The sequence below is a fragment of the Podarcis bocagei genome (assembly GCF_964188305.1).
Source record: "Podarcis bocagei genome assembly, chromosome: 2".
Taxonomy (NCBI): domain Eukaryota; kingdom Metazoa; phylum Chordata; class Lepidosauria; order Squamata; family Lacertidae; genus Podarcis; species Podarcis bocagei.
Window position 1 is genome coordinate 1,906,792 of NC_138126.1, and position 19,041 is coordinate 1,925,832.

General features: G+C 45.0%; 2 protein-coding genes across 2 annotated transcripts in view; both read right to left on the reverse strand.

The window, feature by feature from the left end:
- The window catches only part of LOC308580628 (uncharacterized protein), a 114,960-nt gene extending 96,847 nt beyond the window's left edge, over nt 1–18,113 (reverse strand). Inside the window, exon 1 of the mRNA XM_081182560.1 lies at nt 17,644–18,113. The gene's annotated coding sequence lies outside the window, so the exon portion shown is untranslated. The remainder of the gene's footprint in view (nt 1–17,643) is intronic.
- Nucleotides 1–19,041, reverse strand: part of LOC308580600 (uncharacterized protein) — a 32,212-nt gene extending 13,171 nt beyond the window's left edge. Inside the window, exons 1-2 of the mRNA XM_081182496.1 lie at nt 18,990–19,041; nt 10,093–10,266 (exon numbers count right to left, since the gene is read on the reverse strand). Coding sequence (XP_081038622.1) covers nt 10,093–10,225 — 133 coding nt within the window. The 5' untranslated portion in view covers nt 10,226–10,266; nt 18,990–19,041. The remainder of the gene's footprint in view (nt 1–10,092; nt 10,267–18,989) is intronic.

A 19,041-nucleotide genomic window follows, 5' to 3' on the forward strand; every position in this document is an offset into this window, starting at 1 on the left:
CAGGACCAATCAGAAGCCTCTCCATTTGAGAGCTGGCCAATCCCCTTTCAGATTCCCCTGGGCCTCGTCCTCTCCTTTGCCAGGTTTCCTGAGGGAGTTTTCCCCTCTGAGTTTCCCTCTTGGCTGCTCCCCCTCCCAGCTTCTCCTTCATTTCTCCTTCTCTTAATGCCCCCCCTCAATGTCTGGGGAAGGGAAGAGTTTGGGGGAAGCTGCATCCCCCCCCCATGGCCAAGCAGGAACCCACGGAGGCGGCAGGGCCAGGAGATGGCGTTTCCCGCTCTTTTCCGAAAAAGGCGGGAACGCCATTTTGTTTCTTCTGGAGGCCCCAGCCGCTCCCAGAGACGTCATGGCTCCCTGTGGACCTCGGGGGTCCCACGCTCTCGGGGGTCTCTTCTCCCAGCGAAGGAGGGTGGCAGCTTCGGGCTCAAGCGCTCACGGGGCGTCCTCAGCCGCCTTCCTGCCATGATGGCTTTGCCTCCGCAGAACAGCCTTGCTCCTCGCCAGACCCCTTCTGGCTCCTCAGGATCCCAGGAGCCCTTTCTGGGCGGACCTCGATTATTCTTCCCCCTCAGGCGGTAGTTCAACAGGAGAAGTCGCTTCCACTCCAGATCCCTGCAGGTCTCAGGGGGCCACTGGAACCCAGTGGGGAGACTGAGGGGAACTGGCTGAACTGGGGTCCTCCCAGTCCAGCCCAGAGAATAAAGAGAGGGAGCTCTCAGAAGAGGAAGACATTGCGGAGAAGAACCAGACTTGGCTGCTCTCTGCGAGGAATGAAACAGACACGCCATCCTGGGGGGGGGGGAGGTGTGGAAGCCCCCCCCCCCGTAGAAGCACCACAGGCAGGAAAGGCGAAGCCCACTATTGGGGGGGGAGGGAGGGAGAGGGGCACATGCCGCTCACGGGGCAGCCCCCCACTCTGGGACTCTTTCCCCCCTCCCAACTCCATCCCTTCCCTGCCTTTCCTGTCAGAAAACCAGTTTATACTGGGCTCTCAGAACCACGTGACCCCATTTCTCACCCCAGAGCAGGACCAATCAGAAGCCTCTCCCTTTGAGAGCTGGCCAATCCCCTTTCAGATTCCCCTGGGCCTCGTCCTCTCCTTTGCCAGGTTTCCTGAGGGAGTTTCCCCCCTGAGTTTCCCTCTTGGCTGCTCCCCTCCCAGCTTCTCCTTCATTTCTCCTTCTCTTAATGCCCCCCCTCAATGTCTGGGGAAGGGAAGAGTTTGGGGGCAGCTGCATCCCCCCCCATGGCCAAGCAGGCCCAGGAGGAACCCATGGAGGCAGCAGGGCCAGGAGATGGCGTTTCCCGCTCTTTTCTGAAAAAGGCGGGAACGCCATTTTGTTTCATCTGGAGGCCGCAGCCGCTCCCAGAGACGTCATGGCTCCCTGTGGACCTCGGGGGTCCCACGCTCTCGGGGGTCTCTTCTCCCAGCGAAGGAGGGGAGCAGCTTCGGGCTCAAGCGCACATGGGGCGTCCTCAGCCGCCTTCCTGCCATGATGGCTTTGCCTCCGCAGAACAGCCTTGCTCCTCGCCAGACCCCTTCTTGCTCCTCAGGATCCCAGGAGCCCTTTCTGGGCGGACCTCGATTATTCTTCCCCCTCAGGCGGTAGTTCAACAGGAGAAGTCACTTCCACTCCAGATCCCTGCATGTCTCAGGGGGGCACTGGAACCCAGTGGGGAGACTGAGGGGAACTGGCTGAACTGGGGTCCTCCCAGTCCAGCCCAGAGAATAAAGAGAGGGAGCTCTCAGAAGAGGAAGACATTGCGGAGAAGAACCAGACTTGGCTGCTCCCTGCTGTGGGTCTCCTGCCTTTCTTCCAAGGGGGCTGCCATGGCCAGAGAAAGAGGCAGGCCCCCCACCCCGGGGGGCAGCCAGAGCTCTTCCTCTTGTCTTGGCTAAGCCTGCCTCAGTTTCCTTCCCCAAGGCCTTGGAGGAACCTTGGGTTGTGGAATAAGGAGCCCCAAAAGGAGCTTAGGTTCCTGGCCAATGGGGAAAGGAACATTATAGAATCATAGAATCATAGAGTTGGAAGAGACCACAAGGGCCATCGAGTCCAACCCCCTGCCAAGCAGGAAAATTATATTATTATTGTATATTGTATATTGTATATTGTATATTATATACATTATATTGCATCTTTCCAGAGGAGTCCAGGCATTGCCTCCAAGGTCTAGGGACTGATCCGCCCTGGCTTCCTCCTCCTTGGAGGTCCCTCCTGGAGAAGGGGTCCCAGGTCTCTATGGGGGAAAGGGAAGAAGCATCCCTGAGGCCTGCTTTTGCCTTTTACACCCCGGCCACCTTCCCTCTGGTGTTTATGTGAGGTCTAGAGATGGGATCACATACAGATCCCCCCCTTTAGGGATTCCTGCTCCTTCCTTGCCCAGGGAAGCAGCCTCTCTGGCATGTAGGGGAGAGGGGGCACATTGATGTAAGGGGCACATTGATACACCAACAATATTTCAGTTTTGAGAAACGTGTCTATATATCTGTGAATACAACAGTTGTGACCACGCTGCCCACCAGTTAGCTGCTGGCATTTGACAAGAGTAGGTGTGTTTATAGTGCAGCCAAATGAAAAATTATGAGAAATGTAAAAGTGCTCCAACGCTGTTTTAAATCCTTAAAATTTAAAAAGACCAAATGTAAGTGTGACGTGGCAGCTGAAAATGCGGCAGCTATGTGACGCGGCAGCTAAAAAAGCCAATGCAATTCTGGGCTGCATCAATAGGAGTATAGCATCTAGATCAAGGGAAGTAATAGTGCCACTGTATTCTGTCACCGATGGAAGCGAAAGCTCTGAAAAGGCTCAATATGGAGGTCAAATGGCCGAAATATTGGGAAATTTTGGAACAAGAAGGAGACAAATTGAAATTGCAGAGTTTTGAGAAATTAAAAAACAAAGTGAGAGATTGGCTTCATTATTATCAGATAATGGAGGCATATAATTTGGTTAAGAAAATTGGCTTCCATGTGGAAAAATCAAAATTAGAAACAGAACTCTGTTGAAATGGAATACTCAGGATGAAACGGTCAAATCTGCTATGATTAAATGGGCACAAGATGTTGGACATAACATAATGATGGCTGACTGGGAACAGTTATGGACCACAGGTATGAAGTTTACAGCATGTAATGCCCTAAGAGAGAATATTATGAAAATGATATAAGGTGGTACATGACCCCAGTCAAGCTTGCAAAGATCTATCATTTGCCCGATAATAAATGCTGGAAATGTAAAGAAACTGAAGGTACATTCTTTCACCTTTGGTGGACGTACCCAAGGATTAAGGCTTTCTGGGAAATGATATATAATGAACTGAAAAGGGTATTCAAATATACTTTCTTGAAGAAACCAGAGGCCTTTCTTCTGGGCATTGTCAGCCAATTGGTGCCAAAGGACAGAATTTTTTTTATGTATGCTACAACAGCAGCAAGAATACTCATTGCAAAGTATTGGAAGACACAAGATCTACCCACTTTGGAAGAATGGCAGATGGTGATGGACTACATGGAATTGGCAGAAATGACTGGCAGAATCCGAGACCAGGGAGACGAGTCGGTGGAAGAAGAATGGAAGAAATTTAAAGACTATCTACAGAAATATTGTAAAATTAATGTTAGTATGATGTTGGATTCTATGATTCTAAGTTATTCTACTCAGTAATCAGGATTACACATGATTTTTAAATAAATTCAGTGGTTTTATTAATAAATGTTAATTTTTTGAAAATGTCTGTTTCGGGCACTTTGATACACTAAGACATGGGGCACATTGATACGTATAGAAGTGCCCTGCTAGTGTACAATTTTTGATGTTCCCAATCCTGAAAATATAAATGTTGGAGATTTCCTACTCATTAAATTTGGAAAGAAAAATACTGTTGTTTACTACAAGAGCCACTGTGGTGTACTGGTTAAGAGCGATAGACTCGTAATCTGGGGAACCGGGTTCGTCTCTCCGCTCTTCCACATGCAGCAGCTTGGTGACCTTGGGCTAGTCACACTTCTCTGAAATCTCTCAGCCTCACTCACCTCACAGAGTGTTGTGGGGGAGGAAGGGAAGGGAGAATGTTAGTCGCTTTGAGACTCCTTCGGGTAATGATAAAGTGGGATATCAAATCCAAACTCTTCTTCTACGTGGCCAAAATAATTTTAAATATAATACGGCCGATTTTCAAGTGTCATATCTCAGGGAAAAACCAGGATCTTGTATGTTGTTTTGCAGTTGCCAAAACCAAATTTATCAAAGGGCTCATCTTCCTGGTAATTAGAGTTGTTTGACAGTGGACTGGTCTCCCTCTGGAGTTTGTGGTCTCTCCTTCACTGGCGATTTTTGAGAAGAGGGTGGATGGCCATCTCTCATGGATGCTTGAAATGAGATTCCTGTGTTGCAGAGGGTTGGACTGGATGACCCCAGGGTACTTGCAACTCTTGTAGGGACGCGGGTGGCCCTGTGGTCTAAACCACTGAGCCTCTTGGGCTTGCTGATCGGAAGGTCGGCGGTTCAAATCCCCACGATGGGGTGAGCTCCCATTGCTCTGTCCCAGCTCCTGCCAACCTAGCCGTTTGAAAGCACACCAGTGCAAGTAGATAAATAGGTACCACAGCAGTGGGAAGGTAAACGGTGTTTCTGTGCGCTCTGGCACTCGTCACGGTCCTCCGTGTGCCAGTAGTGGCTTAGTCATGCTGTCCACATGACTCGGAAAGCTGTCTGTGGACAAACGACAGCTCCCTCAGCCTGAAAGCGAGATGAGCGCTGTAACACAGTCTCCTTTGACTTAAACGTCCAGAGGTCCTTTACCTTTTATTTTACTTGCAACTCTACAATTCTTCTGCAAGAAGATCAAACCTCTCCATTCTGAAGGAAATCAGCCCTGAGTGCTCATTGGAAGGTCAGATCGTGAAGCTGAGGCTCCAGTACTTGGGCCACCTCATGAGAAGAGAAGACTGCCTGGAAAAGACCCTGATGTTGGGAAAGTTGGAGGGCACAAGGAGAAGGGGACGACAGAGGATGAGATGGTTGGACAGTGTTCTCGAAGCTACAAACATGAGTTTGAGCAAACTGCGGGGGACAGTAGAAGACAGGAGTGCCTGGGGTGCTCTGGTTCAGAGGGTCACAAAGAGTCGGACACGACTAAACAACAACAACGCTTGATGTTTTATCATGTTTTCAATATTCTGTTGGGAGCTACCCAGCGTATCTGTGGAACGCCAGCCAGATGGGGAGGGTATAAGTAATAAATTATTTTTTTTAAAAAAAAATTCTTCCAGTAGCACCTTAAAGACCAACTAAGTTTATTCATGCCTGGTATCTGAAGTAGTGTACATGCACACGAAAGCTCATACCAATAGCAAACTTTTTTGTTTTGTTTCGATTATGGCAGATCAACATGGCTACCTACCTATATCTGTTGTTATTGTTGTTTCTTCTTTAAACATTGCAAGCACTGTTAGAGTTTCTCCCCTGTATGAATTCTTTGATGGGAAGTAAGACTATCCCTCCGACTGAAGCTCTTTCTACATTCCAAGCATTGAAAGGGTTTCTCCCCTGTATGAATTCTTCGATGAGAAGCGAGTTTTCCCCTCTCACGAAAGCTCTTTCCACATTCCAAACATTGATAGGGTTTCTCACCTGTATGAATTCTTCGATGAGAAGCGAGTTTTCCCCTCTCACGAAAGCTCTTTCCACATTCCAAGCATTGATAGGGTTTCTCACCTGTATGAATTCTTCGATGAGAAGCAAGTTTTCCCCCCTCATGAAAGCTCTTTCCACATTCCAAGCATTGATAGGGTTTCTCACCTGTATGAATTCTTTGATGGGAAGTGAGTTTTCCCCCCTCACGAAAGCTCTTTCCACATTCCAAACATTGATAGGGTTTCTCACCTGTATGAATTCTTCGATGAGAAGCGAGTTTTCCCCCCTCACGAAAGCTCTTTCCACATTCCTGGCACTGATAGGGTTTCTCACCTGTATGAATTCTTTGATGGGAAGTGAGAGAGTTGCTCCGACTAAAGCTCTTTCCACATTCGAAGCATTTATATGGTTTCTGACCTGTATGAATTCTTTGATGGGAAGTGAGATTGGCCCTCTGAGTGAAGCTCTTTCCACACTCATAGCACTGAAAAGGTTTTTCCCCTGTATGAATTCTTCGATGGGAAGTGAAGTTTCTCCTCCGATTGAAGCACTTTCCGCATTGCAAACACTGATAGGGTGTCTCCCCTGTATGAATTCTTCGATGGGAAGTGAGTTTTCCACTCTCACTAAAGCTCTTTCCACATTCCAAGCACTGATAGTGTTTTCCCCCTGTATGAATTCTTTGATGGAACGTGAGAGAGTTGCTTCGACTAAAGCTCTTTCCACATTCGAAGCATTTATATGGTTTCTGACCTGTATGAATTCTTTGATGGGATGTGAGCTGTGAGCTCAGTCTGAATTTCTTTCCGCATTCCAAGCACTGATAGGGTTTCTCCCCTGTATGAATTCTGTGATGGGAAGTGAGAGTATCCTTCCGACTGAAGCTCTTTCTACATTCATAGCATTGATAGGGTTTCTCCCCTGTATGAATTCTTCGATGGGAAGTGAGAGCATCCTTCTGACTGAAGCTCTTTCCACATTCCAAGCACTGATGCAATTTCTCACCACTGTGAGTTCTTTCGTGTGAAGTAAGGCTATGCCTCCAAATGAAGCTGTGTCCTTGATAGGAGGCGGACTGGGAGCTCTGACGGATGTTCTCTCCATACCCTGAATATTGATTTGGCTCCTCCGCTATGTGGATTCTGTTGTGGTCCCCTTTGTTCTTCCCCTCCAATTGATCACCATCTGCAATGAAGAGACAAGCTAATTAGAGCCTCAGGAAGAAATAAAGCACCAGATTAATGAACAATGTTAATGAATTAAAAAATTCCTTCCAGTAGCACCTTAGAGACCAATTAAGTTTGTTGTTAGTATGAGCTTTTGTGTCATGCACACTTCTTCAGACACACTGAAACAGAAGTCACCAGAGCCTTATATATGGTGAGAGGGTGGGGAGAGGTATTTCTCATAAGGGTGGTGGGAATGGGTGATTGGCTGATAGGTGTGGTAAACCTGTTGATGACTGTTAATGACTGCAATTGGTCTTACAGAAAAAAGCAAGGGGTGAGATGGCTAAAAATAGCTACATATACCATGTATAATGAGATAAGAATCCAATGTCTCTATTCAGACCAGGTCTCTCCAGGGTTTTAAGTTTGGTAATAAGTTGCAATTCAGCAACTTCTCTTTCCAGTCTATTTCCGAAATTCTTTTGTAATAAGACAGCTACTTTGAGATCTTGCATAGAATGTCCTGGGAGATTGAAGTGTTCTCCTACTAGTTTCTCTATCTTGTGATTCCTGATATCAGATTTATGTCCATTTATCCTTTTGTGTTGGGTTTGGCCTGTTTGTCCAATACAGAGAGCTGAAGGGCACTGTTGGCATTTGATGGCATACACAATGTTAGAAGAAGAGCAATTAAATAGTCCTGAGATGGTATGTATCACAGGCACAAGAGAGATTTAAGTGGATAGGAGTTTAGGAAATGTTGTTAGAAATTTGCCATGAAGATGTTGGCATACTGTGGGGCCATGCGGGGGCCCATTGCTGTGCCGCTGATCTGGAGGAACAGGTCATCACCAAATTTGAAGTTGCTGTGGGTAAGGACCAAATGGCAGAGTTTGGTAGCAAAGTCCGCTGTTATTTTATCTGAAATGGTGTTCCTTATAGCTTGTAAACCATCGTTGTGTGGGATGTTGGTATACAGAGATTCCACATCCATAGTGGCTACTATAGTATTGTTAGGAAGATTATTCAAATCTGTGGTGTCACATACGTAGCTGGGATCACTGATGGCATATGGTTTCAGGACAGAGTCCATATAATCGGAAACACCCACAGTAATAGTGCCAATACCTGAGATGATGGGGCGTCCTGGATTTCCTGGTTTGTGTATTTTAGGTAGAAGATAGAAAGTTCCTGGTTGAGGTTCTGCTGGTGTGTTTGTGAGGATCTGTTCTTGCATGTGTGGAGGTAGTTCCTTAACAATCTTGTTCAGTACTTTGTTATATTCTTTTGTGGGGTCTGAGTCCAATTTTATGTAAAAGGCGGTATTAGAAAGTTGTCTGTGAGCCTCCTGGATGTAATCAGTTTTGTTCATGATGACGACGACAGCTCCACCCTTGTCCGCCTCTTTAGTTATAATGTCTGGGTTGTTCCTGAGATTATCTATGGCTCTCCTTTCAGCATGGTTTAGATTTTGTTGTAAGCGATGGTGTTTTCTGGTCACATCCGTTTGGATTCTGTGGCGGAAGCCCAGTGCAAAATTCCTGAGGATCCATGCGGCTCTGTGCTTTGTAACCACGTTTTTGCACCATTGTGGCCCCACGAAACAGTGATTTTTTTGGTTCAGGCTGTAGCCATGGACATGCTATGTGATCTGATGGTGAATTTGGGGTGACCCAATATAAAAATCCTGAGGATCCATAGACTTTTACCTCCCCCCTCCCAGGCAGCCTACTTTATCGCTAGCATCCCTTATCTCCCTCCTGACCCCTTACCGATCAGCTGCTTCTTTTCAACACTCCCTTCCCTCATTTGCCTTAGTGTCTTTTCCTTAGATGGAGCAGTTCTTTGCTCCTCCCTTTCTTCTAATTACTCTCCTCATTGCTTTAGTCTTCCTGTCTCCTTGCAAGTTTGCTGTCTTTACCTCCCTGCTCCTGGGCAGCCTTCTTTATTGCTAGCATCCCTTATCTCGCTCCCGATCGCTTGCCGATCAGCGGCTTTGTTTCAACACCCACTTCCCTCTTTCATAAAAAAAGGGGGGGAAGCATGATCTGCATTTTGCCCCTGGGCAATTCAGCTCCAAGGACCACGCATTCGCCCCATAAGACACACAGACATTTCCCCTTACTTTTTAGGAAGAAAAAACTGCGTCTTATGGAGCAAAAAATACAGTAATTAAAATACATTCTAGAATCAATTCAGAATGAAATTAATGGCAACCATTGGGTTAGAGTTCTATGAAGATTACAGTAGGAGAGAAGGGGTCAGACTGTCCATGATCCCAGGATTCTCCTCCTTTACTTCCTTAGGCAGAACTCTTTGGTCAGGGTCCATTAACCTCCATGCCTTGTCTGTGAAACCTACACCCCCTCAGCAGTTGCCTCAATCTGATTGGTCTAAATTTAAATTTATAAATAAATCACTTTCTTCAGTTTGAACCCCTGTCCTGTGTTCATGAGGAGACCAACTCCGTATAATTTCATTGGTAACAGAAGAGGAAAAAAGACTATTAATCACATTTAATCTAAACACAACAGCCGCAAGAACTCCTGACTAGGCATTCAGCTATGCAATGTTGAATGCTCTCTGTTTCCTCCTGTTTCCCCATTTTTTGTTCCAGTTTAAAACATTTCATGAACACAGAACTCACACACTGACCACTAACGTTGAATTGTATGTTATAGATATTCCTGCAAATAGATTCTGCTAGTTTTGAGATATACAAATGACATGAGAAGACCCGGTCTACATCAGGGGTCGGCAAGCTTTACCTCGCCTGGGTTGGTTCACTCTCACGGAGATCGCTCTGTGGGCAGGATCAAGTGTGTACACACAGGACTCACCGAACGGACGGCTCGGTTTGGGGGCAGCTCAGTTAAATGACCCCTGTGAGCCGCTTGCGGCCCATGGGACATAGATTGCCGACCCGTGGTCTACATATTTGCATCATTTAGTGGTCCTATGATCCTTGTTTTTAAAAGCAAATAAAAGTTATTCCAAAAAGAAAATAAAAAGGCAACACACGGAGGACGCAGGATCAGGATTCGGTTCCAGAGATGTGTGTGGATAAGCCTGATCCATGGACTATACGACTGTTTTCCTAGCTCAAAATGCCTGCAGATTACAAAGGCGCAGGCAGGCAGGCAGGTGGAGGAGCCCAATAAACTGCTTTCCTTCTCCATCTCCATCTGCCTGCCTGCCTGCCTCCCCCGACCCCCAAGCTGAGCAAGCCCTGATACCTCTCTGGGTCCCTCCATCCAGGTCCCCATTTTCACTCCCCTGGGACTTACCAGATCTCTCGGAGGTCCCTGGAAGGGAATGCTCTGAGGCTGTGAGGAGGGAAGCAGGAGACAACCTGACCAGGTCAACCGTCCATCTTCCCCCTTCCATCCTCGCTAGCTTTGCAGGATCCGTCTCTTTCATCCTTCCTGAGGAGTCAAGACGCCAAAACAAGCTGGAGGGTCCTGGGAGAGAGGAAGAAGGAAAGGGAGCCTCAGAGCCCTGCAGGGATTCTCCTGCCCTAGATATTCTCCTGCCCCTGGAGAAGCACAAATGGGGCAGCCCCTTCCCAACAGAAGCCCCATTTCTAAACATCTCCAGTGATTCCAATTTCTTCTGTATGCTCCTCACCTCACTTCGTAAGGCTGGCACGGTCTGCACAGTAGTGACCTCAGAGTAGATCCCATTGAACACAGTGGGGATAACTGACAGAACTTGGTGCAAAAACCAGTCTACAGTCCTGTCCCCAAGCCTGAAAACTGAAACCCCAGAGCATGGGCAGAAAAGAGCAGAGTAGCTATTACATGTAGGTGCCCCCATGCTAGGTGCTTTCTATGGAGAGCACCATTGATACACTTTAGAAGCCTCTCATTGCAAGCCAGGCAGATGTGGCCATATTTAATAATAATAATAATTTATTATTCATATCCCGCCTCTGTCAGGGGTTTCATGGGGACCAAATCTTTGGGGAAGAGTTGAGGATACAATTTGCTGTGTCCCCCCCCCCCCCCGAGCTCCTGATGGAATTTACATGTAGTTTATTGGATCCTGAAGCCTGGACCACCATTCCTAAGTACTTATAGTTTAAGACTTGTTCTAGTTTATGGCCTTGGAGTTCCCAGCTTCTAAGCTTTGGTTATTCCCCGAAAGCGATAATTTAACTCACGGTGTTATATCTAGTGGGCTGGATCTGGAGCACAAAGGGTCAAGTTTTGCTTGCATGAGGCCTTTGCTCCTTCTTCAGACTTATCAGTCAGGAACGTAAGCGGTCAAATCTGGAGAGTATTTCATTCTGGGCGTCTTGTGGCAGAGCACAGAAGGATTGTAATAAATTCTTTTCAGTTCTGTCAATGAGGTCATTTTCCAGATTCCTCAAGTACAAGGACCCTGGGGTGTCCGAGTTATCGGGGCCTGGTAGGGACCCCAGGATCTCCTGCAATGCTTTTACAAAGTTTTGGTAGAAGAATATTCCCAGATAAAACAAGAGATACCCCCCCACACACACACTTCCGGGGGCGGCGCGAAACTGTAATGGCGGTCCTCTTCGAGCTCTGAAGAGGGGCTCTGCGGAAAAGGGTCGTTCGCTGCGGCATAGCGACGACCCATCAAGATAAACCACGGGTAGAGTGAGCCCGTGGCCGTGGGACTCGGCGGGCACCAGAAGCTGCTCCGAAAACACAGAAGGGACCCCGTAAGGAGACCCGGAGTGAAGGAGGGGTGGCGGTGCTGTGAGTTCATCGCTCTTTCCGCAGAAGTGAAGCCGCGCGGCTGTTACAGATGAGCGCTGATCCTTCTTCCTAAAATCAACACCAACTACAAGTAACATACCCGTGAGTAAAGGGGACTAAAATTTGGCAAATAATTTCGTAAATCTGGCTGAAAGCGGGAGACGAAAAAAAGGGAAGTCCGTCTTCCGACATTGCTGACAAGATCAAAGCAACGCTTTTAAAAGCGGAAGCGTTTGAAACGGGACTTTGGGAAGCTTTAACTTTTTCGTGCTATTAAATCTGCCCTTTTTACTGTTGAACTGAAGGTGGAAAGGGACTTTGATCATAAAAGAACGAGTAACGGGGGGTCTCCTCCTATTTCCCCCCCCTCTGGGGTGATTTTTAAAGAGTCAGATCGTCGGGCTGCCGGAGAGAGAGACTGTGCTAAACTGCGGAAACAGTTGCAAATTTTGTGAAAACTTTGCTGGAGTATAATTGATACATTTGAGCAGGAAAGTTTGGTTGGGACATTGTTGCAAGCACCCCCTGTGAAACTTTGTTGAACTTTAAAAGGTGCTCTGGGGAATTTTGAATTTTTGAAGGGACTTTTGGATATTGAACTTATTGAGCCAAAAATTTCTGGAACTTTAATGGCGGACTACTTCCTTCTTTGTCTTTGAAACTTGGTGGCACTCCCCCTACAGGGCTTTCGGATTATAAGATCCTGGGAACTGACTTTTGTTTTGAATTCCACTTTACCGGTTGTTTATAATTGAATTTGTCTTTCCCATGGAACAATAGACAATTTGACCTTGAACACTGACAGATGTGTAATGAGTGGTGCAGGGAGAACAAGAGCATCTAAAGCTAAGGAATCTAAAGAGGTTAAGGAGAAAGAAAAGGAAAGAAAACCAGCACAATTTCTACAAACAACATTGACCCAAGGACGCCGATCGTCGGTTCCAGCTGTACTGGTGACCCAAAGGGAACAAAGGGAAACAACTGAGAAGCCCACTGAGGAAGATATGGCAGCAGGTGGGTCGGATACACTACTTAAACAAATATTGGAGCAACTATCAAGTCTAAACCAGAAGGTGGACGACCAGTCTCTGAAGATAGATAAAGCAACTTCCTCGATTCAAAAACTGACTGATCAAGTTTCCCAGCATACACAAGCTATAGAGAACTTGCAAGGAGCTACAGCGGAAAATCGGGAATTGGCTGGAGAAGCAATCCAGAAAGTGGGAGCTCTACAAAAAGAAGTGGAAGAAATAAAAGGAGAAGTTAAGCCCCTGCACAAACAGGTGAGTGAACAACAAGTTTATCTGTCAATGGTGGAACTGAAAAATCGCGAGAGTAACATCAAATTGAGAGGCATCCCGGAACTTGAGCAAGGAGATTTGATTGGATACTTAACACAAGAATTTTCGAAGTTCTGGGGTTTAAAGGAAGACACAGATTTTAAGATTGTTTCGGCATATAGACTGGGAAGAGTGGTAAAGAAAGATAGATCCAGAGACTGTTTGATTATTTTAAGATCAAAGGAAGAGAGGGATAAGATCCTAGGTCTTCATTTCAAAAAAGCAATTGAAATACAAGACAAAAGGGTGGAAATCTATAGAGATATCCCGAAACAGCTGTTGGATCTTAGAGCCACCTATTCAGAACTAGCAAAATTGCTGAGATATAACGCAATTCCCTATAGGTGGGAGTTTCCACAAGGACTATCCTTCACCTACAAAGAAAGGAAGGTTAAAATTAGAACACCTGAAGATAACCAAAAGTTCCTTCACGACCACGGAGAAGATCTCCAAAAAGGAGTGGATTGGCTTCCAGCTGTACCAGCACCAATATTGCCTGAAAGCGGGCCAACGCCTGCACCCTCGGGATCTGAGCAAAAGGAAGGCACCCCATCTTAAGAACGTTTAAAATAGAACAAGATGTCTCTGCAGCTACTTAGCTGGAACATAAATGGCGGGAATTCTCCGGAAAAAAGAAGGAGGATATTCCATATTTTGAAAAAAGAACAATTGGATGTAATATGCCTTCAAGAAACACATGTGACCAGGCTCCATAGGAAAGTATTAATTAATAAAAGACTTGGTCAAGAATTTATCTCATCAGACAAAGTCAAAAAAAGAGGTGTTGTAATTTATGCAAAGGAGAACCTATCACCAAAATTCTTATTCAAAGATGATCATGGAAGAATTCTCGCAATTGAAATCCAAACACAAGGGGAAAAGATTTTGATATTAGGAGTTTATGCGCCAAATGATGGAAAATCAGAATTTTATAAGAAGCTGCATGAGACAATGATGGACTACCTGGACTATTCTAATATTATTGTGATGGGAGATATGAATGGGGTGGTGTCTACAAATATGGACAAATCTCAAAATCAAAATTTAACAACAGACGGCAGACTCCCTAAAACCTTTTTTGAAATGACAGACAATATGGACTTGATTGACATCTGGAGGACAAGGAACCCCTTGGGTAAAGAAGGAACCTTTTTTTCTGATGCCCACTTGTCATGGACACGAATCGACCAAATTTGGATATCTAGAGGGCTGGCCCCGAAAACGAGAAAAGTGGAAATCTGCCCAAAAACCTGCTCCGACCATAACGCCTTAAAAATGGAATTGAGACTTTTCCCAACTGGATCCTTCAGATGGAGAATGAATGACACCTTGCTAAGAGATCAAGAGATTGTTAAGAAGGCCCAAAAAACGCTAAAGGACTACTTTGAAATAAATTTGAACACTACGGTGGAGAAAAGAATAATCTGGGACGCAAGCAAAGCTGTAATGAGAGGGTTTCTGATACAACAGAATACAATAAAGAAAAAATTTTGGAATGGAAAAAAGGAAAAAATCCTTGAGAAAATAAGTGAAGGAGAGAAAAAGTTGAGAACTAATCCGAAGTCAAAAGAGGTGCTAAGAGAGATCAAATTCCATCAAGCACAATATTCGAAATTGATTAATCAAGAGATTGAGTGGAAAATTAAACAAATGAAGCAAAGATCGTTTGAATCAGCAAATAAATGTGGAAAGTTGTTAGCTTGGCAATTGAAAAAAAGACAAAAGTTAAACACAGTCACAAACCTGGAGATTCAAGGAAAAATAGTTCAGAAACCAGAAGAAATAAGAAAGTGCTTCCACAGATACTTCAAGGAACTTTATGCACAGGGGCCTCAGAAAGAATCGGAAATAGACCAATTCTTGAGGACAAATGGACTACCTAAAATAAGTCAAGATAAAAGATCAATTCTCAATAGTAAAATAACTCAACAGGAAATTGAAGGTGCCATCCAAAATATGCAACTTGGCAAATCTCCAGGCCCAGATGGTCTCACCTCCAAATATTATAAGACTCTGAAGGACTGTTTGATACAACCGTTGTTGGAGGTTTGCAACCAGATTATGGAGGGGAGAAGGGCACCGGAAACGTGGAAAGAAGCATTCATCACATTGATTCCTAAGTCAGAGAAGGAAAAGACTCAGCTCAAGAACTACCGTCCCATCTCACTCCTGAATGTGGATTACAAAATATTTGCAGACATTTTAGCAAGTAGACTTAAAAACGTTTTAAACGAAGTAATTCACAAGGACCAAGCAGGCTTTCTCCCTGGTAGACACATGTCTGATAACACCAGGAACATTATTGATATATTGGAATTGTTGAGAATTAGAAATACAAGGGCTGCCTTAATCTTTATTGATGCGGAGAAAGCATTTGACAACATTTCTTGGATGTTTATGAAGAAAAACTTGAAGGGGATGGGAGTGGGACGGGGGTTTGAAAATGGACTAGAAGCAATTTATTCAGAGCAAAAAGCCAAGTTGATAGTGAACAATGTGGTGTCGGATGAACTTCTAATTGAAAAAGGGACACGACAGGGGTGCCCTTTATCCCCTCTGCTATTTATCTCTGTTCTGGAGGTATTGCTGATTATGATTAGGGAGGACCAGTTGGTGCAAGGTATAGAGGTCGGAGCGAAACAATACAAACTGAAAGCCTTTGCAGATGACCTAGTCTTGACAGTACAGGAGCCAGTATCTAGCACAAAAAGAGTTTTGGAACTTATCCTGGAGTTTGGTCGGGTGGCGGGATTTAAGTTAAACAAACAAAAAACTAAGGTTTTGGTCAAAAATTTGACACCTACAGAGATAGAGGGGTATCAGAAAGAGACAGAGCTAAGTGTGGTTAAAAAAGTGAAATACCTGGGGGTATACTTGTCCACCAAAAATTTAAATCTTTTTAAAGATAACTATGAAAAATGTTGGTTGGAAATTAAAAAGGATCTGGATATTTGGTCAAGATTGAAACTTACCTTGTCAGGCCGAATCGCAGCTATAAAGATGTGTGTTTTGCCAAAAATGCTATTTTTGTTTCAAACCCTTCAGGTCGTGGACAGAATGGAATGTTTTGGAAAATGGCAGAAGGATATTTCTAAGTTTGTCTGGCAGGGCAAAAAGCCCCGAATAAAATTTAAAATATTAACCGACTCAAAAGAAAGAGGGGGGTTTGCCCTGCCGGACTTAAGGTTGTATTATGAAGCTGCAGCCTTCTGCTGGTTGAAGGATTGGTTCCTGTTGGAAAACACCGATGTCCTAGATCTGGAGGGGTTTGACAATGTGTATGGTTGGCATGCATACTTGTGGTATGACAAGGCGAAGGTTCATAAATTGTTTAAAAACCATATTGTCAGAAAATCAATTTTTGCCGTCTGGATGAAGTATAAGGATCTATTAGAAAACAAGACCCCGAGGTGGTTATCACCTGTGGAAGCCAAGATTTCTAAAAAAAAGCCCAATATGGAGGCCTATTGGCCAAAATATTGGGAACTGATTGAAAGAGTTGGAGACAATTGGAAGCTCCAAAGCCAGGACAAATTAAGAGGTAAGGTGCGAGATTGGTTACACTATGCTCAAATTCAAGAGGTATTCAAAATGGACAAAAAAGTGGGTTTCCAGTTGGAGAAATCGAAACTGGAGACGGAGTTACTAGAACCAAAGACTAAGGTACTTTCGAGGATGTATGACTTGCTGCTTAAATGGAACACCCAGGATGAGACAGTTAAATCTGCTATGATAAAATGGGCACAGGATGTAGGACACAACATCATGTCTGAGGACTGGGAAAGGTTATGGAACACCGGTATGAAATTCACGGCATGTAGTGCCTTGAAAGAGAACATTATGAAAATGGTATACCGGTGGTACATGACCCCAGTCAAGTTGGCTAAAATATACCATCTTTCTGATAATAAGTGTTGGAAATGTAAGGAGGCAGAAGGGACATTCTTTCACCTCTGGTGGACCTGCCCGAAAGTAAAGGCCTTTTGGGAAATGATACATAATGAGTTGAAAAAGGTATTTAGATATACCTTTTCTAAGAAACCAGAGGCCTTTCTATTGGGCATGGTGGACCGGAAGGTGCCAAAGAAGGACAGAACCTTGTTTATGTATGCAACCACAGCAGCTAGGATTCTTATCGCAAAGTTCTGGAAGACACCAGATTTACCCACACTGGAGGACTGGCAGACGCAGCTGATGGACTACATGGAGTTGGCAGAAATGACCGGCAGAATTCGAGATCTGAGCGAAGAAACAATGGAGGAGGACTGGAAAAAATTTAAGGACTATTTGCAAAAACATTATAAGTTGTTTGAGTGCTAAGATTGTGCACGATTAAGAAACGTTATGCTTCTGCAATTTATTTTAAGTAAATGATAAAGTAAGTATTGATGGGAAAAAATGAGACAAATTAGAAACAAAATATTATGTTTATTAAGAGTGTTAAAATTAAACTACAAATTTTTGAAACTGGTAACATAATAAATACAAGGGCATAATAAGTCGGGAAATAAGATAATAAATTGCTGAATTGGTTAGAATGATGAACGCAATGCTGAGAGGATGCGAGGAGGTCCAAAAAGTTGTCGAAGAAATTTTGTGATGATCTTTTCTTTTTTCTATGTCTTTTTTATATATATATGGAAAATGTTTCTTGTATATTGTTGTCCAAACAAATTTGTTTACCTATGGAAAGAAACGCAATAAAAAATTTTATTTAAAAAGAGATCTGTATGGAATTTCAAAACTGATCTGATGATCCAGCAGGGAGCCTTACCAGAGAGGCCAGGATCCCACACTTCACCCCCTTGACTTCCTTCTGCAGAGCTCTCTGGTCAGGATCCAGCAACGCCCAGTCCTTGTGTGTGAAACGAAAAGCTACATCTTCCAAACACACTGGACCCTAAGAGAGAAAGGGAGAATGAAGATGATCTTCTACACATTGCTCTGTTCTTTTCTGCCTCTTAATAGCTGCGCTGTTTTAATTCTATTCTTTTCCTGCATGCTTATTTCAACATTGTAATGGAACAATTTTAATGATGGGTATTAATCTTTGTGAGAGCTGGACCATAAAAAAGGCTGATTGCCGAAGAATTGATGCTTTTGAATTCTGGTGCTGGAGGAGACTCTTGAGAGTCCCATGGACTGCAAGAAGATCCAACCTATCCATTCTTAAGGAAATCAGCCCTGAGTGCTCATTGGAAGGACAGATCCTGAAGCTGAGGCTCCAATACTTTGGCCACCTCATGAGAAGAGAAGACTCCCTGGAAAAGACCCTGATGTTGGGAAAGTTGGTGGGCACAAGGAGAAGGGGACGGCAGAGGACGAGATGGTTGGACAGTGTTCTCGAAACTACAAACATGAGTCTGACCAAACTGTGGGAGGCAGTGGAAGACAGGAGGGCCTGGTGTGCTCTGGTCCAGGAGGTCACAAAGAGTCAGGCACGACTAAACAACAATTAATCTTTGTGTAAATGGGGGAATTCCACACTGTAATAATTTTATGATTATGATTATACGGCACTCATCTTCACATAATTCTTCAAAGTGTTCCCTTTTTCCAGATGGAAGGACCTCCTCTCTCAGCATCTGGTGTGGTGGACTCCCCCCCCCCACCTCCTCAAGCCAACTTCAGGGGGCACCAGGAGGGGGAGGAGAGGGAAAGCCCCATTGTGCATTGTGAGGGGGGGAATGGTTGGTTAGTTGGCCTCCATCTGTCTTGGGAGACCATGGAAGAGAGTGCCTTTGGGAGTGAGATCCAGCTGTTGGAAGGTAACAGCGCCAGCCGTGGGTGTGGAGAGTGACAGGAGAGAGACATGTGTTGTTGCATCTGGGACAGAAGAAGTGGTCTGGTTTTGCTGCTGCAGATGCAGAAGGGCTTTTCTTCTCCCTGTGCTCAAAGCCCCCCCTCCCCAAAAATGAAGGCAGCATCTTTATCCCAAGGAAGAACAGAGCTGCAGACCTCCTGAGAACTCGCCCTCTCCCTGGCTTGGCAAAGAGTACAAAGAGGACCCTCTGCTTTCTGACTTGGGGGTCTCCCCCCATCAGGAATGATCTGAATAGGGACCCCCATGCCCCCTCCCTGCACCCCTGGGACCCCTGAGGGGAAAGAGAGGAGACTCACCTAGGAAGATTTTGCAAAGGAGAGAAAACAAAGCAACCTCCTCTCTGCTTGC